This window comes from Thermobia domestica, chromosome 15, assembly GCF_964235325.1.
Source record: "Thermobia domestica chromosome 15, izTheDome1.hap1.1, whole genome shotgun sequence".
Lineage (NCBI taxonomy): Eukaryota > Metazoa > Arthropoda > Insecta > Zygentoma > Lepismatidae > Thermobia > Thermobia domestica.
Window position 1 is genome coordinate 3938669 of NC_137468.1, and position 26287 is coordinate 3964955.

Consider the following 26287-nt stretch of genomic DNA (forward strand, 5'->3'; position numbering starts at 1 on the left):
GTGATTTTTAATGTACCTATTGCGGAGATCTCATGATATCCATCTATTAAAACAAAGATAAGAATAGCTTATCAGTTGGAAATGACTTGATAATGTGCGTCACGAAGGTTGAACCGGACATCGGCTTCTCTTCGATATTTATATCTTCGCAACTCCCAGGTTAAGAAATCTTATTCTAGGGTATAGCTTCTATTTTCTATTTTAAATTATGCTCTTAAATAGACAAAACTGTAGCTATTCCCTCCTTTTTCTTCTTGTAGGTTGTTTCCCAGAATGGCTTCGAGGTAGTCTCCTGAGAAATGGCCCAGGAAAACTTTCCTTCGGAGATACTGAATTCAAGCATCTGTTTGATGGTTCAGCTCTTCTACACCGGTTAGTAAATAGTATAGCTTGTTTCTGATTATCGTATATCCATATCAGAAATTATTGAAAGTTTTTGTACTAAATTATCGTAATTTCAAAATCAATTTATTTTTCAGAAAGGACATCCATGAAGTTTCATGTAATCTCGGAATCGCATCACTTACTTTTGCACCATAAATGTATTTATTTATTGCAGGAAGAAATAATTTCCACAAGTAAATGAACTAGATTAATAGTGTCTTCTTGACTTGGAAATATTTTACTTTATTATAATATTTTCGTCTGTCCAGATGTAAACATTATCAGTTGTAATATAATTTAAAGAAAGACTAAAGACAATTAATAAGTTTAAGCAAGTCTACGAAAACAGGGAAGTCAAGTAAAGAAATAAATAAATCTGTTTAAAAAATCATTCAAAATCAAGGAAAATGTTAATCAACCGAATTATATCTATAAAAGAGATTTTAATAACATTTCTAATGAAAAATATCTTTTATTTGTCTAAAAGTACTTTTTCCTAGGTATGCAAAAGGAATCTTTTATTTTTCAATTTTCTTGTTGGTAAAAGGTATCTATGTTTTCAATGCAATTTGTATTCAAGTTAACTAAACTAACTAACTACCTCTATGGCCTATGGAACCCAGAGGTTCAATGCCGTGTTCACAAATGCTCTCCACTGACCACTATCCTTAGCTAACTGGATCTAGTTTCTACTTTGTATTCCTATTTCTGCGAGATCCATCTTAATATTGTCCTCCCATCTTTGCCTAGGTCTTCCTAATGGTCGTTTTCCGGTTGGATTTCTAGTAAAAACTTTTAAAAAGTCCGTACTTTTTTCCATGCTGGCTACATGATCTGCCCACCTCAGCTTCCTAGACTTGATGACCTTAACAGACCTTAACAAAGTTTGATAAAGGGTATAAATTATGCAGTTCCTCGGTATGAAGTTTCCGCCATTCCTAATTCCCGTTCCTCTTGGGTCCTATCAAGATACAATCTCCTACTTAATACTGGGGTCTATATTTTTCATACACAGCACAGAAATAATCTCAACCTAATTAATATCACGACTCCCCTTATAATTTTTGGTTTGTAATAAGCTTGTGTGGACTTTTGATATACCTATTGCAGAGATCTCACAATATCCATCTATTTCTATAATAGTAGAATCCATTTCTTGTATATAGTGGATATAGTAACTTACCTAAAAGCAAATGGTTTAAAATCAAATTTGATCAGTTCATTCATATTACAAATATCGAGTCCGATCCGTCATACTGTTTCAAAATGCAAGCCGTTTGAAAATTTTAAGACTTCAGAACTTCCTTAATTTTGGGTCATATGATAAAAAAAAATGAAATGATATCTAATTTTGGTTTAAAAAGCTTGGACAGTTGTTAAAAAGTTATTGAGTATTTTAAATGGTTTCATAATTTGCGCCACGAAGATTGTACCGGACATTGCCGCACTACTGAAATCACACCATGTTCAGGTATGTTATTAGATTTGAATTTTAATTGTATTTCAATATATAGGTTTTGTTGCATTTGTATTTTTCTGGTATTTCAATATGCAGTTCTCATTAGTTTCATATCTTAGCTCTTTCATTTAAATTGATTTTTAAATAACTGGTCACCTGTTGAAAATGTTAAGTAGACCTATTTTTTTGTTGTTCTTAACAGTATATATAAAAATAAAAAATGTGTTTATCAGAACAAAATTTAAAATAATATTTAAAAATATTTTCCGATATTAGATTCTAATTATATTTTTCTCTTCCGCATACTTGCGCGACCCCCAGGTTGAGAAATCCTGATCTAGTAAAACAAAATAAAACACATGCTTCACGTTGGCAATGAACGACATATCGTCGCTGCTCCTCGAAGAACCGCTATGTGACATTTTTTGTCGAAAATGAGTTATGTCGTCCAATAAACCAGAAAGCTGTCAGGCAGCGTCCCTTATAATGTCATACGTTAATATTCAATTGTTTCGCCACAACAATGAAAATTTATAGATTGAAATTAAAGGCTTTTGGTTCTCATTACGTGCGCATTGATTAATGTATACAAATCCTTTATGTGCTTATAAAAGAGCAAAAGATGCTACGTAAACACAAAAATAGTAATATAACATTGTTGAAGCAAGCTACAACAATGTCCAGTGCATAATATGTGCAGAACCAATTTTATTGTAATTTTCAAGTGTTTCCATGTATATTTGGCAAAACTTTAAGAGTTCGGAATGTTTTTCCCTTCTCCTGGAAAGTTGTGGTTTCAACACATACCGATTCTTCGTAAATTTTAGTGTAGGGTCTACGTTTTATGTCACACATACCCGAGGTGTCTAAAACTACACTGGGGTACATTTGTACCCCCTTTGGGTATTTATGCTACAATATTTTTTTAAGTATTTTATTGTTTGATTTTATTATTGTAAAGAGCACAATAAAGAACAGGTGATATTAGAACCTATTGCAATATATCGATGCAATAATACAGTTCTCTAGTGCAGTGTTTCTCAAAGTGTGGGTCGCGGGCCGTTCTTTAGTGTGTCCCGATGAAAATTGCAAGCGTTTGTTAATGACGTGAAGAGTAAGTGGTTACTCAGAGCCCTGCCCTGTTATATAATCAGCAGCGATGCTGGGTTATGATGGAAGGAGAGTGGCTGAGTCAAAATCTGTCACGGAGTAGGGCAATGCGTCGGGAGTAGTGTTAGCTCTGTGTTACCCTTCTATGGAAAAATTACAGATGTGATTTACAAAATTTAATTGCTTTGAGATAGACCACCATTACTTAAAAGTCAATGTGTATTTGAATAAAAGGAGGTAGGCCACAAAATACTTTTTTTTCTAAAAAAAAAAAAAAATAATTAATGTGGGTCGCGGTAACAAGAAGTTTGAGAACCACTGCTCTAGTGTATAAACACATTTCCGTTTTGCTAACCTAACCTACCTAAACTTATCCTAAACTAACCTACACTAACAAAACCAACATAAACCTAACAAAGCCCAATTCAACATAAAATAACTTATCAATATTAACGATGCCACAAATAACAATATCTCTATTTGCAAAAATTTGTATTGGGGTTCCCCTGTACCCTTGTTGGGAATCAGGAGTTAAAAATATCATGGGCATCCGAGGGTTAAAAAATAACCAAAATGAAAGAAGTGTCAAACATAGAAAGCAGACTCCATGCAATTTATCTTAAGCTCAGACAACGGACAAAATGAGGAACTTGAATTCCTCTTCTGTATTGAAATGTAGCTTACTAGTAGGCTAAGCAAAACATTTTATTCATTCGTACGGTATTTTTGAACTTTTGGAAATTATTAAAAGCTGAATAATTAGCATTTCAGATTGAAAGCATATAGTAAATACAGTATATTCTTCTAATGAATCTTTTTGTTTTCCAGATTTTCCTTCCAGAACGGAAAAGTGACCTACCAAAATCGTTTCCTTCAGTCCGAAACTTTCAAACGCAACATGGCTGCTAAAAGAATTGTCGTCACAGAGTTTGGGACCAGTGCAGTTCCAGAACCATGCCAAACAATATTCCAAAGGTGCGTATGTACTTTTTGAATACTCTGTTATTGGTATCCTAAATTCTCTATTTAGCCTTGTACAGTCAGCGTCAAAACTTCTTTCCGTTTGATAAAATTTATTTTGGGAACAACGGTGGTATGGCATGAACTACAGAAAATTACATTATTTTTGTTCACTGGAAATTGCACTCAAATCGTCCTTCCATTCTGAATTTATTTACAAATTGGGGCCCAGAGCGGCCGCCCCCACCCCCCCATAAGAGGTCCGACAATGTACTTTGGTACTTTGATGTTTGTAATTTTTCATTTTTTTTTGTTTTTTTTTTTAATTTCTCTATATGTACCTATAACAGCACTTGCCTCCCCCAAACACACATCCTGGCTACGCTACTGCCTGTACACAGGGGTGCCCACAAGGGGGGGTTATGACGCAAAGTGCGTCATTGAAATATTGGGGGGGTGAAAATCTATATAAATATGTTTGATGCGGGGGTAAAATTAATCGAAAAGAAGATTTTTTTCATGGAAGAACACCTACGGATAGACAATTGGGGGGGGGGTGCGTCATGGACATAAGGGGGGTGGGCACCACTGCTGTACATGTAGTTGTATTTATCGTGTAACTTGTTGTGAAAATATAATTTATCTATCGTATAAATAAAGTTGATAAATAAAACTTGGAGTGCTTCAATTATAGATTATGTACGTGAAAGGAAACATAAGTGATGTATAACTTCTGACATTTTGATCCTAACAACACTTGATGTCCTGCTGTAATGCAAAAAGATAAAGAACGGGACAAGCCGGTAGCCAAACCAAAAACGTAGCGGCGGGGCCGGTAGAAGTTAGGAGGGCCCGATCCAACCATATTATAGTTCATTTGCAAACCTATCGTGAAAATTTGAGGGGACCAACAGAACTTTAGTAGGGCCCTGCCCCCTAGACCCCCGTGGATATGGGCCTGAAACGGGAGATGTTACTAAGATATAATTTGAACAAGTATTGTTAAGTTGGAATAGTTTCATGCTCGCATGATGCAATTGTGGGGAACGTTATTCAAATAAAATATAATTGTACTAGCATGGGCGTTCATTGCAGGGTGAGAAGAAGCGATTGACCTTTTCCTGGCACAAAACTCATTAGAAAAAAAAATAGTGTATAGGTAAAATAGCTATTTTCTGTACGGTTACTTCCTGTCTCGCAGAATGCCTTATCTGCGTGCAATATTGCCACGTTTACTCATTCCTGTTTCGTAGAATCGTTTGAAAATGTTGGTAGCACCTCAACATTAGAAATATTTGGCGAAAAGAACAAAACACCAACATAAATCTAAAGATGTGCTGTTCGCAATAGAGCCTTGTTGCAAAAGTCCAATCGTGATTTACTGCAACAAGAACAAATTACAAACACACAGACACACACACAAAAAAAATCATTTGTATTGAACAATAACGGCATATAAATTTAGTATATAGTGCGACTGTTAACATCACTTCGTCTTCATTGGATTATAATTTCAACTGTCCAAATGAATGCAATGAGGTACTGTATTAAAGTACGGAATAAGGCCAACCTTAGTACGGAATAAGGCCAAAATTAGTACGGAATAAGGCCAACCTTAGTACGGAATAAGGCCAACCTTGCCACATCTAAACCTACTCTTAAGAACCCGTAGGTCTACGACTGTCCAAACGTCTCCACAATCTTCTCCGCAAAGTTAAATGTCTGCCTCCAACAGCCACATTCTCAGGCTGTTCTTACTTCGAAAGTAGAATGAATCTACATATCTACTTCTTATTAAATTTAAGATGCGAAACCTCGGTATTGTTTGTACTTTTCTAGCTGTTATCAAATTTATTGTTATTGACCTGAATTACCTTTTATCTCTTTTGCCGTAAACGGTAAGAGATACGGCAAAATATTACCTTTCAAAGTTGTTCAAAATTTAGTGATTGTTTCAATGGGAGCAAAAAAATCCTTGTTTCCGTTTAAAATTTTGAAGTTGCTCCTCCCGTAGAGATATTTCTAAGACGCCCCTGATTTCAGAAGCATCATCACGTGATTTGGCACGCCCACTTTAGTAATATTATTTTTCTTTCAACGATTTCTGTGCACTAGGAGCTGAGTGAAAGGCCTGTTACGAATTTCGTGAATCACCCGGTATATACAAGAAATATACAACACAAAGTTGTAAAACTGTCTGAAATTTCAAGAGAACGTTTTCAAAATGTTCTTGTTGAGAGTACATAACGCGGGTATGCTATGAGATATTTATGATTAACATATTGCGGAGTACACGAGAGGCACTATAGTTATAGTAATAAATAACATTTTGTAGAAATTTAGTCATTGAAAATTTTTACATTAATATTTAAGAACATTTTATTTATGCTGAAATGAAAGAATAGAGTTTAGGGAAATGATTTTTAATGCGTGTAATTTATGTTTATTTGTATTTTTTTTTAAATGTTTTAAGTACCGAATCTTGACTGTGTATTGACAAAATGAAGTGAGTGCATACTTTAGGCTTATACAGGGTGTTTCAAAACAACATCGACAACGTTTGGAGGTAATTCCTGACACCAAGATAAGACAAAAGTTATAGACCAACCTGGGTGCACAAATGCTTCCTTTCGGAGTTATAGGCTGCCGAAAACATGCAAGTTTAAAGGTCCATAGCTCCAAAACTATGGGACCTACCGTAGTCGAGTCAAGACTTTACTTAGGAATTACTATGTACCCTATCCAAATATCCAAGTTTCAGAATCATGCGGTACTTCCGCAACAATTTTTATAAAGGTCGTTGGTGAGTATTTCAAATTATATGCCCGTAGCCAAACTTCTTGTATAAAAATTGTTGCGTGAATACTGTAGGATTCAGAAACATGTAATTTTGGATAGGGAACATATTAGTTCCTAAGTGAAGTCTTGACCCGATTACGGTAGGTCCCATAGTTTTGGATCTATCGACCTACCGTAAGTTATTTTTTTCATATTTTCGGCAGGCTATAACTCCGAAAGCAAGCATTTGTGCAGAGAGGTTGGTCTATACTTTTTGTCTTATCTTGGTGTCAGGAATCACGTCCCAAACGTTGTCGGTGTTGTTTTGAAACACCCTGTCGGTATTGGTTTAATGTAAGTTTAGTTGATGATAAACTTCTGTAATTTTTAAATGTTGTTATCGGATCTGCAGTTGTATATGGATTTTTTTTTTTTTTTTGAAATTAGCGTTGCAACTGCTGCGACTTAGAAAAGCCAAGTCGTTTTGTTTCTTGATGTATTGAGGTTATGCAATTATTGTACTTGTGGTGAAATAGTAAGTACATGTACTTATAGGAATATACTTTTTCATTATGTTTGTCAATGAGCTTGAGCATGAGCTTACACGATGGGTTGTGTAGGATAGTTGACCGGTACGTGGAAACAGTGACATAACGTAACTAAAGGGGGGGCGGCAAACGGAGCTTCTTTCCCGGGAGCAGGATTGGAGGCCGCAAAACTGGGCAAGTATTTATTTTTTTCTATAAGGCAAGAAAAGAACTTTTACCAAACTGAAGATCATAAAAAAATAATAAAAAAATTAACCTCAGAAACTTAACAAGACAACGACGGTCTCACCAACCTTAGCGTCATATCCATGGAGCATAAGTTAGTTTCTAAGGTTTCTATCTTTTGCGGACATTGTATGAATTCCGTGCATTTTTGCACGGTGTAATTTCACACGGCGAGCAATTACGCATTGTATCGAGCAATTACGCATTGTCTTCCTTATCAGATTATTCAATCTCCAGGTGTGGTGCATTTTCACACGGTCCACTTGTCAATAACGTGATTCATCCTGAAACCGCTTTCACTATAGGGGAGTGGGAGGACTAAGGATATTATAAAATGCAATCATCCTTGGATGTGTAAGTTTCGTTTGCTCGCTTTTTGTTCTGTCTTGTTGGTAGTTATTTTAATTTCCGGTTATTTCCTTTATTATTCTTTTTGTGAAAGTGAAATATTTCCTAAGCTATCCTTCTCTAGTATTAATTGCAATTGTTAGCATTTATTTTAATTTGTGTTTGTTCTTCTTCTATTCTTACTTAGTTGACATTTGCTTTGTGTCCTCCCTGCCCCCATAGTGAAAACGTTTTCAGGGTGAATCATGTGATTGACAGGTGGCCAGTGTGAAAATGCACGACACCTGCAAAATGATTAATCCGATAAAGAAGACCGTGCGAAATTGCTCGATAATGAGTATTGTGTGAAATTGCACGACACCGATAAAACCTTTGCACCCAAAAGAGCCCGCAAAGTTAAATTTTAGTTCCATTTGTGTGTGTGTGTGTGTTTTCATATAAGATGCCCGAGTAAGAAATTTAAGAAATTTACAAAATGCCCGGGTATAATACTGTCATAATTAAATATTGCATTCTAAAGCAACAGACTGTTAATTCATTCCGCTCATATGCACATTCCGATATAATTCCAAAAATATTATAATTTGCAATTATTATGACAAAACTATAAGAATATGTCAAGCATGCTACTCTCAGATTATTTGGCAATCAAATACTAATTAGTTTGGTACTTCATGTTGTACCAAAAATTATGTCCTGCAATTATGAAATCAAGCTTTACCACAGAAGAAAAAATGGAATAGAAGAATTACTGTGTGGTGCCAATATCAGGTGTAGTCGGGAAGCGTTTCGGTTTGGTTGGTAGGGACAACTAGGCTAGTTGCGCCGCTGCGTGGAAACAAATTTGAAGACAGAATTACAAAGCAGTTTATACAGATAAAGAATTTATAAATTAATTACAATTGAATTTTGAAGTATATAAAGTTTTTATTATTATTATTATTATTTATAAGAAGATTTCGGTTGAAAACAATGATAACCTTCATTTTAAAACGCGTGAATTGGTTACAATAAAACAATAATAACACTCATGTGAACTGAATTGCGGAAATAATTCTAGAAAAAATACTGTTGTTTCAAACTTGAACTCTTTCGACAGTTCAGCTCACATGTGTGTTATTATTATTTCTGTAACTAACTCACTTGGTTTTAAAATGAGGGTTATCATTGTTTCCCTCCGAACTCTTCATAAGTCATTTTGAAAATTAATGAACTAAAAGTACAATCACGGAGAAAAGTTTAATAAAGTAGTTCAACGTAGTCCATGACAGTATATGTTTTATTTATTGGAACTATTTAAATCATCTGTCATGCTTACAATATCGATTGTAATTTTGAAGTGCGCACTGTGCAGAATCTCAGTTCTGAACGTGCGGTACAGGTTTCCCCGCTCATAATTTGGAAATGATTAGTTGTTCTTTTTTACCATTATTTCATTGTAAGATACGTATTGAAAGAATCGGAATTATAAGTTTTAGATTAATGTCTAAATATAGAATGAACTTCCATTTTGATTTGAAAAGAGTGATCTCATTCTAATGTATCTTTTCAGAATCTCCGCTGTGTTTCATCCTGGAGAATTGTCAGACAACGCAATGATCTCCGTGTACCCAATAGACGACGAATTCTATACTTTCACAGAAACTCCTTATATACATAGGATAGACCCTCAAACACTAGAAACTCTAGAGCGGGTAAATAAAACTCTTACCTGATAGTATTTATGGGTTTTACAAAATTATAAATAAATAAGAATTTTTTTTTTAAAAAAAAAGAGTATATTTTGTACAACATAAGTGAATGAGGCAAACGCAACTGATAGTGAAACAACAGCTAGGTGGCCAGTGTTTCTTCCATGTATACTTTCGGGGCCAGGGGCTTTGTTTTTCCGTAGAACTCTCAATGTTTCTTGACTTATACACCTTTAAAATGCTTTATGTTATGCTTACATAACCGTCTAGGTAACTGCATTTTACCTATAGATTTCCGATTTTTTTTTTTTTTTTCATCCAGCTCACATAATGGCTCTTAAATTGAGTAATAATCTTGTCCAAAGTTTTGAAGTGTTTTAGTGTAAAGTACAAATCATATTACCAGATTTAATGGTTATACGCAGACTATATTTTTTACTACTCTTCCCCTGTTCTCTTTCAGTGCTTTTTCCCTTATGTTTTCATCTTGTTACTTTGACTTCTATCCTCCGTGAACAAGGCTTCAAGGAGAACTGAAAGCTTAGAAGTTAAACAAAGATTTCTCAGGAACTAGAATCTGAAGATTTTGTACGAGGCGCGTTCGGAAAGTAACCTCCGATTGGTCACTGTGCGTGAAGTAGTGGAAGCAGCGCACAGACGTGCGCGGTAGATCAGTCTGCATCCAGCCGTGGTAGAGTGAAGGTTGTCTTGATCACTAGTTCTACTATTGTAGTGTCTCAAAATGTGTGCTGCAATAGAAAACCCCGCCAAGTGCGAGCTGCGAGCTGTTATAATTACCTTTTCTTATAGCAAAACAAATTTCAGCAACAGCTATTCATCGGTAATTTGGTGCCGTGTATAGGCCAAGTGTGATGAGTGAAGGAGTTGTTCGTGAATAGGTTCGTTCATTTAAAAGTGGACGAACAAACATTCATGATGAAGAGAGGACTGACAGGCCATCAATGGTCACTCATGAACTCGTTCAGAAAATTTATAGAAAAGTTCGTGAACCCCAGCGACTATCATCTCTTCATGCATATGAAGAAGTGGCTTCGATCTCAGCGCTTTGATGATGATGAGGAGCTGAAAGATGCGGTCATAAACTGTTTCAAGGGACAGGCGGGAGATTTTTATGCTGATGGAATTTCTAAGCTACAGCAGAGATATGATAAATTCTTGAATGCTTATGGAAACTATGTTGAAAAATATAGAAAAGAAGTAGTTTTCAGATATATATAATAAATTCTACCCTTTTTACTTTAGTGTTTCTTTCTTAATCAATCGCAGATTACTTTCCAAATGGCCCTCGTATTAATTTCAAAGCAAAAACTTGCAGATTTTGTGTAAAAGCCACTAAATTCATCACATTGGAGAATAATATTGGAATGTTATAACTTTTTGGTCAGCATTTTGATTTTAAGATAAATAATAAGACCAAGGAAGAATAACTTTCAAACTGCTGTAGACCCAAAGTTTATTTTTTAAAAATCAAATACAAACAATTTGATTTCACTTCTAACCTAAAACATGTGTATTGATGGTGATTCTTTTATTTATTTATTTGTATACGTGCAGGTTGATGTATCACAACATGTGGCAATAGTAAACCATTCATCACATCCTCACGTGACACCCGATGGAACAACGTACAACATAGGACTAACGACTTCCTTGTCAGGAATTTCACACTGCGTCGCCAAATTCCCTTCTAAACGCAGTTTAGGTTCAGGTAATATATGATAAATACTTTTGTCCTGTGTACAGTCACGAAAGAAAGTATTCTTCAGTTGACAAAATTTCTTTTCCTAATATCTCAACAAATAATAACCTAATAGAGTACCGATTTTGGCAAGTTATCAAGTTGTAACTACTCTGAGGATAGCAACAAAAAGATCCAAATTAATTCATTTATTCCCGAGTTATTGACGAAAGATAATTTGTCAACTGTCAAATACTTTCTTTCCTGTGTGTACAATACGTTGATCTGAGTGATACGACTAGCCAAATTGAGTTAGTAAGGAAAATATTTTGAAATGGTATTTTTTCTACATCAGACTGGGGAAAACACAAAATAGTTATAAGTATACAGGGTGTTCCAAAAAATGTGTCACAGTATTTTGAGAACAGATTTCTTACATTTATTCCCAAAATATTGTAATACCCTGTGAAATTATACAACTTATTATCACCTAGAATTAGAAAAATTGAGATAAAAAATTTTTGAATGTTTTTGTAAAACTATCTAATAAATAAATATACAAATATAGTGTTATAGAACTTCAGAAAGAAATTTTTAGGTGAAAGTAGGAAGCATATTGCATTTCTTTTTCATTTATTTTATTTTATTTTGTTTATTTCGGCGGTGGCTCAGTGGTAGAGCCCTTGCCTCTGATGCATGGGGTCCTTGGTTCGATCCCAGCTCGCACCAAGTGAGTTTTGTGGTGGACAAACACAGTGTGCATGGGTTTTCTCGGGTTCTCCCGTTTCCTCCCACTTCCTTCATTTCATTCATTTCTCATCATCACCGTTTCCTTTAGACTAGCTGGCATAATCGTGGGACGTAAAACTTAAAGATTTCATTTTTTATTTCATTTGTTTATTCATTTAATTTAAGTCCCAGGAAAATGAACCGATGCTACGGGGTGATGATGATAATGAATGAAGAAAGTAGGAAGAAACAGGAGAAACAGAAGAAACAGGACAAACACCTGCATGGTATTCATGAAAGGAGGAAACTACTGATTTAAACTTATTTTCATATACCAAATCCTCTGTAGGTGCAAATCGTCGCTGCGCCTCGAAGAACCGCTATGTGTTGAAACCATAACTTTCCAGAAGAAGGAAAAAACATTCCGAACTCTTAAAGTTTTGTTAAATATACATGGAAACGCTTGAAAAAATATAGTAAAATTGATTCTGCGTATATTATGCACTGGATATTGTTGTAGCTTGCTTCAACAATGTTATATTACTATTTTTGTGTTTACATAGCACCTTTCGCGCCTTTATGAGCACATAGAGGATTTGTATACATTAATCAATAACGTGATGAGAATCTTAACCCATAATTTCAACCTATTTATTAATTTTCATTATTGTGGCGAAACAATTGAATATTAACTTACCACGTTATAAGGGCAGCTGCCTGGCAGCTTTGAGGTTTATTTGCACGACATAACTCATTTTCGACAAAAATGTCACATAGCGGTTCTTCAAGGCGCAGCGACGAAATTCAATAACACACAAAGGGTGAAGAAGTACATGGCTGGACCGGGATTCGGGTCTAGTCATGCACTTTTTCACTCTTCGTGTCTCACTCACATGGTGTTTGTCCACCAGCAAGTTCACTTAAACTATTATCGAACCATAAACCATTCATTTAATTATAATTGTAAACATCATTAACATATGAATAGATAAAACAATAATAGTGTAAGAGCATAAATCATGTTTCCGAGAATGTGGTCTTGCGTAGCGTAATCGCGAATACTCTTGCCTGTCGTTAAAGTGGTCCCAAGTTCGATTCCCCGTGGGGACACTTGGTCGAAAGGGGTGTAACAGCTTTATCAGGTCAGCCATTCTGAATAAGGTTTTTCCTGAGTTTTCTTCATTCACACCAGACAAATGCTGAGATGGTACCTAACATATAGGTACTACTCTTTCCTCATCTTTTCTTCCTTCTCCTCTCTCCAGGATAATCTGCTTGCCGGGAACGTCATAAATAAAGTCTCAAGTTGGCTGATCCCATAAGTTTCTTGAGAAAAATGCGATTACAAAAAATATCTGTGGCAAATAACATTATTTTGCTTAAGTTTCTTTGTCACAGTCACCAAAAAATTATGATCCTTTATGTTTTTTCAGCATGCTGATTGCGCATACCTGAAAAAATGTTTCTATGTACTAAGACTCTGTGTGTGCCGTTGTTGCAAGATCATGTTTTTTTTAATTTATGTAAAACGTTTCGTTTCTTTATTAGCGACATACTTCTGTAAATAGTTTTTGTTTCGATACCATAAAGTCGTTTAAAATTCAATTTTCAAGAATAGATGTCCATAAGTGAAGATATGTGAGGATCTACAAGCTACTCTAATATTGTATTAGTTTCTAGCAGATTCTGTGTTTTAGTGTTTGAAGAATGTTCTATACGTGGGTGAATAATTCAAAAAATTAGTAGCAGTAAGAGAAAAACCATTTAGAAAGGTCTCAGAGAGGGTCCAAACTATAAATGAAGAAACGATCTTTTTGGATACAAGGTCAGTATTTATTTCTAATCAGAAGGATTACTTCCTACAAGACGGCGCTAGTCAGTCATACGTTGTTACTTAGCGTGACGAAAATACCACTCATCTTTCAGCGAAAGGCTAATTCTCGCTAGATTATAGCCACCTCATTCCCCTTATCTCTTCCCCTCAGGTTTTTTCGTGTTTAGCATGCCGCTAAACAGATTGACGGTGTTGGACAAAGCCTTTTACTTTGGAACAGATGAAAAAATATCGAGAAGGAAGATACTGCATGTACTGTGGAGAAACTGGCGATATTTTCCATAACATGGCGACCATGTTCACAAGACATTGGCGTAATATCTCTGCATTAGAAGTTCACTTTTTATTTATTTATTTATTTTTTTTTTTTTCTAATTCTTTCTATCTTTCCTTTACTTATTTTAGATTGCTGTGATGCACAAAAAGTCAGTTTTCAACAAGCAAGCATCGTTGGTTCAATTCCCTCACGGTGGCGAATGCAACCATCTTATATGCACAGTTTCGGAATTACTGATAACTACTTCGTGATTGTGGAACAGCCACTTTGCGTTTCAATTCCCTCCATGGTCAAAAATAAACTTCTCTCTAATAAACCCATGATAGCTAATTTAAAATGGCATGGTGATAGTGAGGTAAGTAAAACACACTTTCTATTTATATCCTCTGTTTAATTTATGGATCCGGAACTATGAAACGTCTTTGAAATATGGAAAACTTATATCAAAAGATAATTATAAAAAATTTACAACAAAAATGTAGTTCTCGATATTATCTCAAAATTTGGAGTTAATATTATTAACTAACTAACTCTATGGCCTATGGAACCCGGAGGTTCAATGCCGCGTTCACAAAAGCTCTCCACAGACTTCTATCCTTAGCCAATTGGATCCAACTTCTACTTTGTATTCCTATTTCTGCGAGATCCATCTTAATATTGTCCTCCCATCTGCGCCTACGTCTTTCTAATGGTCGTTTTCCGATTAGTCTTCCAGTCAAGATTTTGAAAGCGTTTCTACTTTCTTCCATTTTGGCTACATGACCTGCCCACCTAAGCCTTCTAGACTTGACAACCCTAACAATGTTTGGTAAACCGTATAAATTATGTAATTCCTGGTTATGAAGCTTCCGCCATTCCCCATTCCCGTTCCTCTTAGGTCCGAATATTCGTCTCAGGATTTTGTTCTCAAATACTTTCAGTCTATGTTCTTCCCTCAGAGTAAGCGACCATGTTTCGCAATCATACAGAACAACAGGCATGATTATCGTTTTATATATTTTAAGTTTCAAATTCCTCGACAGAATTCACGACGACAAGAGATTTTGAACCGAATAGTAACACGAATTCCCTGCTTTTAGTCGACATTTAATTTCTTCATGAATATGATTTTCGTATGTTAACATTGATCCTAGATATTTGAAATTATCCACTTTATCAAAAGTATTATTTAATATTTTAACGCATCCATAATTTGCTGTATTACGGTCCCGACGCACTTCCATATATTTAGTTTTTTCTGCATTTACTTCTAAACCCATGTCCCTGCAAGCGTTTAATAAGATCTCTTCATTTCTGTCTATTGTTCTCCTATCATCCCCTATTAAATTTATATCATCAGCATGGAGTTAATATTATTAGGAACCTAAATTATTAAGAAATAGATATTTAATTTAATTAAATAAAATTTGTACAAAAATTTACAAATATTGTCTAGCAGAAATTAGCTTTAAATTCCATAGAGTAAAATGCTGGAAAGAAGAAATTAGCTTTAAATTCCATAGAGTACCGAAGCTAGAGTAAATTAGCTTTAAATTACGTATAAATATCAATGGTAGAAAAAAATAGCTTTAAATTACACACTAATATCAATGCTGGAAAGAAAAAATAGGTTTAAATTACATACGAGTATAAATATTAGCAAGAAGTTAGCTTTAAATTATACACGAATCTCAATGCTGGAAAGAAGAAACTAACTTCCAATTGTACACGAGTATCAATGATGGTATTTGGTTAAATAGATTACCCTTAAGACAAATTAGGCAATGGCGGCAAATGCTAGTGATGTGCTACACTAATCGATGAGTGAGGTAGTTACAAATATATTATCATTCGTCGGAAACTACACACAAGCATCAATGCTAGAAAGGAGACATCAGCTGTAAATCACACAAAATGTCGATACTAGAAATAATAAATTAGCATTAAATTACACATAAATATCAATGCTAGAAAAAATAAATTAGCTTTAAATTATACACCAATATCAATGCTGGAAAGAAGAAGTTAGCTTTAAATTACACACGAATCTTAATGCTGGAAAGAGGAAATTAGCTTCGAATTACAAACGAGTGTTCATACTGGAAAGTTTGCAGAAATTAGCTTTAAATTACATGGGTGTGAATGCTGAGAAGTTAACAGAAATTAGTTTTAGAGTTTGGAACTGTTTTTTCTGCTGACAATAGTGCAAATAAAGTGGTTTTCCCTAAAGTTACTGCCATTTCTTCAATCTTTAGCATTAACTAATTATTTCATTAGATTTTCTCATCTCTCTAATAACGGATATAATAGAGGAATCAGTGTAGCAAAACTAAAATAAAATATTTTCTTCTTCCGTGTTTAGACTTGCTTCCATTTGTTGAGCAGAAAGGATGGGAAACTAGTGAAGACCTTTTCAACGAAAGCCTTCTTCTTCCTCCATGTGATCAATTCCTTCGAAGAAGACGATAAAGTAGTTATTGATATTAGTTGCTACAAGGATCCTGATATGTTGGACTGCATGTATCTTGATGCACTGAAGGTTTGTAATAAGTAGATAGTTTTGAAGATACACAATAGATTAGTATTTAGTATTATACTAAAAGTATATATTATTATTTTTGTTCAAACAAATAAACAAAAAAAATATACAATAATTTTATATAGTTTGATTCTACAATAGTGGCCGTTTAACTATAAAGAATTCTCTTAACATGATATATATATATAAATCTCTGTATGCCGAACAAAATATGAATGAGTGTAAATCTTCATGGTAAAGTAATTTTGCAACACTGCTTAAATCATATAATTGTGACAACTTGTTGTAATAACAGCTACTAAAAGCTATTGCTGTGATGCTATAAAACAGAAGGAAAACAACAATCATTTTAAATATTTTCCACAAATACGCCATTTTTAGCAGTGTTGCAAAACTTTATCAATATTTATCTTATCTCTCGAACGGTTTGAGATATCAAAGTGCAGTAACTGGTAAAATAATTTGTACGTCGACTGCAAACCACACAAGTAACTAGATATGATACTTATCTAAGCATGTTTACGAAATAAACCCTTTTAAAAAATCAAATTTTCAAGTCCTGGTAAGTTGGTTCCTATTCATTCGAAACAAGTATCCAACGCTAATGTACTTTCGATGTGTATTGTCCTGTTCATCTGCGTTGTGCTGTATATGTGTTAGAGGCTTCCAAATCTTTTATATTTGTGATACTATAACATCCTTAGGGTTTGCAACACTGAATAATAAACGTGATATTTTAAGTTTTCTTTTGGCATGTTGATTGGAAATATGTATAATCTGACGAAATACCATTTGAAAAAAAATATATATAACTTTATATTGGGTTGGAAACACTGTTCATCCAGTGATGTTACAAAATACTTAGGATGTTGTCCCTCTCGCTATAGTTTGTTAGTGCAAAATTTCGCTTCTCTGCCTTTTACGATTTCTGATATATTTACTACTATCATTATAAATGGACTACCCTACATAACATAAAGTACTGTAAGTGTGGTCTGAAGAACAATACATTTTTTTTTTTTTTTTTTTTTTTTTAAGTAGTTCGGGTCCATGGGTGGTTTAAGTCCTTGGTAGTCAGGAAGAGGATTTCCACAGAGCTTTAGGCAAACTAAGTGTAAGGAGCTAGGGATTTATTAGTGTTCTAGGCAAGTAAAGACTGGCAGGTGTTCCCTAGAACTCCAGACAAGCTAAGCGGGGAGAGAATGCACAGAGGTTTTAGACAAGCTAGGTGGTTGCGATTAGGAAGTTTCAGAGCTTCAATCAAGCTAAGAGGCTTGGATTGGGTTAGAACTCTTAGAACTCCAAGCAAGCTAAGCGAGAAGGAATGATCAACTGAAACTGATGTTGATTGACACTTTGTATGGCGTTTTATACTTTTTTGGACAGTAGAAAGGCTAGTGTTCCTCTTCTGTCACATTATCTCACGATGATGATGATGCTTGTTACTTGCTTGTTTGTATTAATTCTAGTAAGAGAACATGTGGTACTGTTTATAAATAAAAAAACACGTGTTTGTGTTTACAAATAAAGACAACGTGTAAGATATAACACTTCCTAGGCCAGTTTTTTGAAAAATAAGCCAGAGATTTTTTTTTTTTTTGTAGAATTGCACTGATTATGAATAATGGCATGAAGCTACTGCGTTCAAACCCATATATATAGTGTGTCCATAAAATTACTACACACTTTAAAGTGGTATTATGTTGCTTTGGATTATAATATTTAAATAAAATTGATCATATTTGAAAGAAAAACTCAAATATTTTTGTGCGTGTCAACAATGAACAACAACAAAGAACAATATCAATAATGGATGGAATCAAACACAGAAAAAGTAAATTCACTCTTGTTTATTTATTTATTTATTTATTTATTGAACAAATTCCCAGATACAGCATATCTTTGCCATTTTACACAGGGACATGCTAACAAAAGAAAGAAAAAAAAACAAGACAACAATAACAACAACATAGAAAAAAAGAGTGTAAAAGTAAAACTATTCCGTCAAAGCTCGTTTAATTGCTCTTCCAAACACTGGGTAGCTCGAAAAAATGTCCACATCAGTTGTTACTTGATTATTTTCTGACTAGTCGATATGGGTTCATTGTTGGTAGTTGCTGTTTCTGCTGGAGGTCACTTGGGAAGCTTTTATGTTTCTGTACCGTTATGCCTTAATGTGCTAACGTAAATTTATTTGCTTTCGTTATATTGTGTTGCTATTAAAGAATAAATTTTTAGAGTTATGGTGACCCCACAAGAACGAACTTTGTGTGTTTTGGAATATCACAGCACGCAGAGTCTGGTGCAGCTTCAGCATACTTTTAAGTGGAGGTTTCAACACCAGGCTCTACACATCAATTTTGAAGTGGTACTGTGATTTTGTGGATTGTAGCAAATTCGTATCAGTGCTGTCATCCAGTCCATTTCATCAGATATGTTGGATCAGGTGTGTGGTGTGAATGGGAATATCGTCTTGATGTCTGCATCGCCACTCGTGGAACCCCACATTCAATGAGATATAATAAAAAATATATGAGATTTTCTTTAAAATGTAACGAATTTCATTCTAATACGATTATCCACATTAAAGCGACATAATACCACATTAAAGTATAATAGTACTTTTTATGGACACGTTGTATATTGGCGAGAAAACCAAGAAAAATAAATTTGTTGGTAAAGCTAAAAATTGATGATGTGCGAGAACCACACTGTCTATTAAGGGAGAACTGATACTAAATTATATTCTCACTAAGTTCTTCATTAGCAATATAACAGCACATAGATCGTTAATGAGATATAGCACAAAATTATCATTTACTCTCAAACGTTAATTTCTGTTTTACTAAACAATGTCCAGAGTTGATACTTATATAAGGTGTTTCAAATCAACACAGACGACATTTGAGAGGTGATTCCTGACACCGAAATAAGACAAAAAGTATAGATTAACCTGTGTGCATAAATCTGTTATTTCGGAGTTATAGCTTGCCGAAAACATGAAAAATGAACTTTAACCTTTAAACTATGGCATATTTTGTTTTCAAAATATCCTGTTTCTTGTCTTAACTACGGATATTTCGATTTCGAAATGGTACTACAATAACTTTTTTTAACACATTTTGTTTCATGTGTCTTCGAAAAATAGAAGTGAAAAAATGGACTCTATTGTAAACCCTTACGAAAACGCTTTAAATGTAGTTTAAAGGTTAAAGGTAAATTACCTCCGTAGTTTAAAGGTTAAAGATTTACCTCCGTAGTTTAAGGGTTAAAGGTCCATAGCTCCAATACTATGGGATCTACTGAGGTCGGGTGAAGACTTTACTTAGGAACTCATATGTGCACTATCCAAAAATACATGTTTCAGAATCCTGAGGTACTCACGCAACAGTTTTTACAGAGGGAGTTTGACTGCAGGGATATCATTTGAAGTACTCACCAACTACGTGTGAATTTTAACCCACCTCTACTCAGTTTCCCTAGGGTTTTGTGAGAATATATATATCTAGATAGATAGATAAAGTTTACTAAGTAGTTAGGGAAATACATGTTCCTCGGCTAATACAGGCAGTTATAGAAATACATGTTCCTCCAGGCAGCTAATACATACATATACATATAACTAATCATTTGTATTCATTTATTCCAGTCAGCTCCCTCCAATCCAAACTACGCAGAGATGTTTAGAGGCCGACCTCTGAGGTTTATTTTGCCTCTTTCGTCACAATCAGTCGAATCTACTGGTGTTCACAAGAGGACAGAGTGTAAAAGTATTCAGCCTGAAATGCTTTGTGATCTAGGTTGTGAGACTCCAAGAATTCATTACGAAAAATATTGCAGCAAAAAGTACCGATATTTTTATGCTATATCATCGGATGTGGATGCACAGAATCCTGGAACAGTAAGTATTTATTATACAAATAAAAACTACTGAGAAATTGAATCAATCAACGAATATTTTTTATTATGGATATCCATTGTTCTAAAACTTCCTTTGAAAATTAGAAAAAAAAAATCTATTGATATTGCTTTTCCATAAAAAAGAAAGAATGTATTCCATTTCCTAAATACAACAGGAATTTACAAGGTTTTTGTAATGTCTCCTGCTTTTTCTGTGTTTACATATATACAAACGTTGCCAGACACAAACGTTGCCACGTATCAAATATATTTTAAATATTCTCTATTTTGTGCTTTAAAAAATATCAATGTTTATATTTCATGTTTAATGTCTCACCTTGCTTCTACATCTTACAAGTTTCATCAAACTAGGTAAAAACATACATTGCAATGTAAGTCTCTTCTTACTTCCATCACCTGTATAAGTTGCACTCAAAAGAGATTGTAAACAAATAAATAAATAAATAAATAAATAAATAAAATGAAAATAAACTAGTTGAGAATGCTCCAAGAGCATTGTGAGAACAAACTTAAAAAGAATTAATTTTTCTTATTAACTTTTACGGGCTTTATACCAATTCTTCTATGTACTTTATTATTCTACTCATTAAACAATTCTTGTAATATATGTAGCCATTTATAATTTCTTTGAGTACTAAATTTTTTCCACATGTTTTATTTAAGAATTCTGTCAAAACGTTCTACGATATGTTGTTTTACGAAGACAACAAACATTACAAATGGACTTAGCAGATGTGCAAAATATTGCAAAGTATAATAGTAATTACAAATATATATATTATGTTGTAACAGGCACGTAGCCAGGATTTCGTAATAGGGAGGGAGGGTCCGAGACATGAAATACTGTAGTCATCACACCAGAGTTCGATTATTCTAAACTATTTTACTGGTAACATATATTAGTTCGTTTAGTCAGGATTTCGTGATGAGGGAGGGGGGAGTGTGACATGAAATATTGTGATTATCACACCAGGGGCTTGGTCAATCTAAATTATTTTGCTAGCAACATTGTTTTGTTAGGACAATAAAATGAGGATATGTTAGTAAGTATTTTAATAACAAAATACGAAGAAATCTGGAGTAAAAGTAATAAAAAAAGTTTTGAAAAAGATTTTACAATATCTACGTTCCTTCTTTTGTTCATCCAAATATAACAAATTTCCTTTCGTTATAACCTCAACTATTATAAAAAGTACATATTCAATAATGTCTTGTAAAATATTTTATAATATCTGCGTGCCTGCCTTTGTTCAATCAAATGTTAACAGAGCTTTCTTTCCACATATTTTTTTTTTTTTAAATTCCGTCAACTACTGTCTGTTTCTAATGACAGGTTAAAGGAGCAGTAGAAAACTGTTTCTGAAATAACATGTTTGATACTACAGAGAAGCAATGACGAAAATTTGTTTTTATTTTTAGCTTTTCATTTTTAACGTTGATTCTTCCTTTTTCTCGTTTCTTTTTGTTTCATCCTTCCTTATTTTTTTTATTTCTGGTCCCGAAGGGGGGTCCGGACCCCCACCCCCATTGGCTACGTGCCTGTGTTGTAATGATATTTTTTCACGATATGCACATGGTGTTCCGTTAAAAACAAAGAAAGATCCTAAAATTGTAAAAACAATAACAAAATTAAAAAGAAAAAAATAAGTTGCCCATGTTTAACATACAAACAGATTTAGGTGGTGAATTTTATAATCAACATGTAAAACAGCTCTTTAAAGAATATGAAATTAATCATTATAGTGCTGAAAATGGAGGGCTCAAAATTGAAAGATTCGCAAAATATCATCTCTCTGTGAATTACGGTTCCCAAAATATGGCTCCTTAAATCTCCCGAATATCCGAACTTTTTTGGCCAATATCTGGGGAACTGTAAGAGTAACGCAAAAAATTCCTGCTTTATCGAATGGATGGCTCGAAATTGCAAAAATTTGCAAATAACAGACAGACAGACGCACAGACATATAAAATTTAGTAATTAACTTTTTAAGTTCATTGAAAATAAAAATAAACATAAACATACACTGACTGTCATGAGTACGGTTTCATCTTATATATAGCCTTGATTCGGTGAAACTCCTAGAACAGTTAAGATACAATAAGTACTTGTAAATGTATCTTGGTTTTTGTTTACTTTCTTCTAGAAAACCAACAAAATTTCTTCTTTCCTTCACCAGAAGATAGAGGCATTAGTTCTTTGGTTCCATTCCTGTACAATAAATCCATTCTTTCTTTACTAGTGCTTTGAAAATCTAATATCAACCTATAGTATTACATTCTTTGAAAGAGACAATATTATTTTCCAAATAAGACTTCATGATTGATGGAAACCAGACTCGGAGCTAGAAACGGTATGTGACCCCTGATGACTTCGCCTAATACTTTTCTGTGAAAGTAGAGTAGAAAAGTTAAGGGAATATGTTTCATATTTTTGGTCATATTTTATTATATGATTGTATCTTTATGATTCCTTTTTTTAGATATCCAGTTGAGATTTTGATCCGAGTATGAGGCCAGCTACTACAGCCCCCCCCCCCCTCCAAGACCCCCTCTTAATCCGGCCCTGATGGAAACCTACTTTTTAAAACAAAGCTCTAATTTGGTGTCATTCCGTAATGAACATTACGTACTCACCATTTCAATATCAAATAATTTATGTGCCTGTAGAAAGAGCTAAAACGTATCGTACCTCATTGTAGCAACAGTTAAATAAAATCCTTCACTTTATCAAGTTTGTAATGTAATCTGTGTCTGGAGTATTAAATGAACTTGAAAGTGAATTCAAGTGAGTTCAATACTAGTGAAATTCTTAGAATCCTACACACTATCTATATGTATTTAAGCTGGAATATAGAACAGGAATCTTTAAACTTCATGCATAGTAGAAATATATACATAAATTAGAATCAATCTTATGTTCACTATTAAGAATCAGACACATTATAAAACATGAAATGCAAATTCTATAAATATACTCAACATATTATCTAAAAGCTAAAGGGAAGGCTTCTTAACTTGCATCTTGCACGCAAGGTCATATATAACTGAAGGGTATGAAGGAAAACAATAGTAACCCATATTTTAAGAACGTCTTAGTTGTTAACATGGTCTACATGCTGTTCTTAACTTACTGTTTGTAACCATTCAATATACTACAAACATTGTGGTAGTATTTGTAACAATTGTCTACGTTAATAACGTTAGTATGGAAGACAGCAGATTTGTTAGTTTATAATTCTACAAATACTTGCGTAGGAATCATTATATGCCATTTATATACATTGACTTTTAGCTTTTATGCATTGAAGTTGGTTTGGTCATGTCAAGAAACACGTCAGTTATTGTGAAATACAAAGCCTCAATCAATTCTTCTTACCAAGAAACACATCAGTTATTATGAAAAATAAAGTCTCAATCAATTCTTCTCAGCAAGAAATACATCGGTTATTGTGAAAAATAAAGCATCAATCAATTCTTCTTAGCAAGAAACACATCGGTTATTGTGAAAAACAAAGCATCAATCAATTCTTCTTACCAAGAAACACATCAGTTATTGTGAAAAACAAAGCTTCAATCAATTCTTCTTACCAAGAAACACATCAGTTATTATGAAAAATAAAGTCTCAATCAATTCTTCTCAGCAAGAAACACATCGGTTATTGTGAAAAATAAAGCATCAATCAATTCTTCTTAGCAAGAAACACATCAGTTATTGTGAGAAACAAAGCTTCAATCAATTCTTCTTAGCAAGGAACACATCCGTTATTGTGAAAAACAAAGCCTCAATCAACTCTTCTTAGAAAGAAACACATCAGTTATTGTGAAAAACAAAGTCTCAATCAATCCTTCTTAGATTCCGATCATGACTAGATTTTCTTTCACCAAATAGCTAGGTGGATTGGTATTTAGCGCCCCTTTCAGCACTGAGACCATATGAGACATGAAGCTGGGTTTCGAAATGCATGAGCTCCCACCGGAAATCGAACCCGGGCAACCCCCGCCGAAGGAGAGTACGCTAACAATATAGCCAAGAGGTAGCTGCCACCAAGTAGTGATCTTAAGACGGCAAGAAATGTGTTATATTTTCAACTCAGCCTCCCTTTTCAGAATGAAATAAAATGAACAGCACAAGAATTTTAACAGCATTGTTAGTTGAAAAATTTTACTTGATCGGTAAATTACTAACATATTAACATAATTCGTAACTGACAGTCTAGTGAGACACATTTCTTTAAAATATGATGATTAATCTGTACGTTAATTGTACTTTTCAGCTTATAAAAGTAGATACTGAAACTCGAACAGCGAAAACCTGGTGTGAAGATAATATGTATGCTAGTGAACCAATTTTTGTTCCATCTCCAAATCCAAAAGTGAGTACCCCACATGTACACTCATGTCCAAAATTATTGTCGCATGTCTATAAATATGTTGTTCTAGAAATATAATTTGATAACAAATTCGTCCGGTAATTCTTAAATTGTTAATGTGTGTATAATGGGCAAAGACATGTATGTGGTAAATTTCATCTTAAAAGAGCAGTAAATAAGAACAATAAAATGAAAATAAAAACTTTCTTGTCCATTTAGCAACATTTTATTTTATTCATTATAATTTTCGTATTTATAATTTTTTCCTATGAAATTTACCACAAATATACATTTTCCGATTATACACATAGCATCAGTATTAAAAGCACCCTGCAACATCATTATCAAATTATATTCTTACAAAAAGACAATTATAGATATGAGACAATAATTTTGGACATGAGTGTATAATATTCTACTGCAGAATGTAGTCTTTGTAATATTTATGAAAGTATCTTTATTTATTTATTTATTTATTTATTTATTTACTGTGTAACCGACGTTTTATTTTTTGCATTTTCTTTCTTTACCATTAAACTACATTGCTTACAGAACGTACGGAGAACATTTTAATTTTTATCAAATTTATTAACATTTTAATCGAATTTTTCGTACAGCCTTAAACTCTCCAAAACCTTGGAAAAGAACATTACCCAATATAAGAGTTAATACACAGATCCCAATAAAAAAAATCGGGTATTTATGAAATCAAATGCAGTTGCTAAGAAAGTTAAATAGACAAAACGAAAAGAAATCTAAAAATTAGAATAAAGGAGCATATTAGAGATTCAAAAGCGGAAAATACGGTATCAAGTTTATCGAAACATTTAAAACAAACGAAATACAGAGTAGAAGATTAAAAAATTTTATTTGGAGCTAAAAATGAGGTAGTTAAAAAAGAAATTAAATTTAGACAAAGTATGCTTGAGTAACGAATGGGAAGCGGTAATTACAAAATTTTCACCGCATTGGCATGGCAATAAAAATGTTGGCAACTTTCCAAAAAGGAACAAGAAAGGCACACGAACAAGAAAGATGCATAAAATAACTCCGCCATATTTTAGTTTGCATCATCTTCATCCGTTGATCGCTGACGTACTTGAGAACGTGTTTCCGTCCAACTCAGCTCTTCCCTTGGTAAGTCTGTTCCTTTTTATTCCTTGACGTTTCTATTCTTTTTCTTCCTGTTTTAACCTCCGTGACCAAGACTCCAGGCAAGAGTCGAAAGCTTGGAAGTCAAATGAAGATTTAGAAATTACAGAAATCTGTAAGTAGAATTATAGAATTCCTAAGCGTGATTTTTCATTATCTGAAGTCAAATTTACTAAGCTTGTACATATTCTTATGGCAATCTAAATTTTTCAAACAGTCAATATTTCGGACAAAACCCTTTATCAGAAGTGGAAAACTCGCTTATCCTATTAAAATAAGTCAGT

At 33.8% G+C, this 26287-nt stretch overlaps 1 protein-coding gene across 1 annotated transcript in view; it reads left to right on the forward strand.

Moving 5' to 3' along the window:
* LOC145671809 (carotenoid isomerooxygenase-like) overlaps window positions 1-26287 on the forward strand; it is a 35357-nt gene that overhangs the window by 3717 nt on the left and 5353 nt on the right. Inside the window, exons 2-9 of the mRNA XM_081741041.1 lie at window positions 261-372; window positions 3782-3928; window positions 9365-9506; window positions 11079-11232; window positions 14171-14397; window positions 16384-16560; window positions 20210-20461; window positions 24756-24854. Coding sequence (XP_081597167.1) covers window positions 261-372; window positions 3782-3928; window positions 9365-9506; window positions 11079-11232; window positions 14171-14397; window positions 16384-16560; window positions 20210-20461; window positions 24756-24854 — 1310 coding nt within the window. The remainder of the gene's footprint in view (window positions 1-260; window positions 373-3781; window positions 3929-9364; window positions 9507-11078; window positions 11233-14170; window positions 14398-16383; window positions 16561-20209; window positions 20462-24755; window positions 24855-26287) is intronic.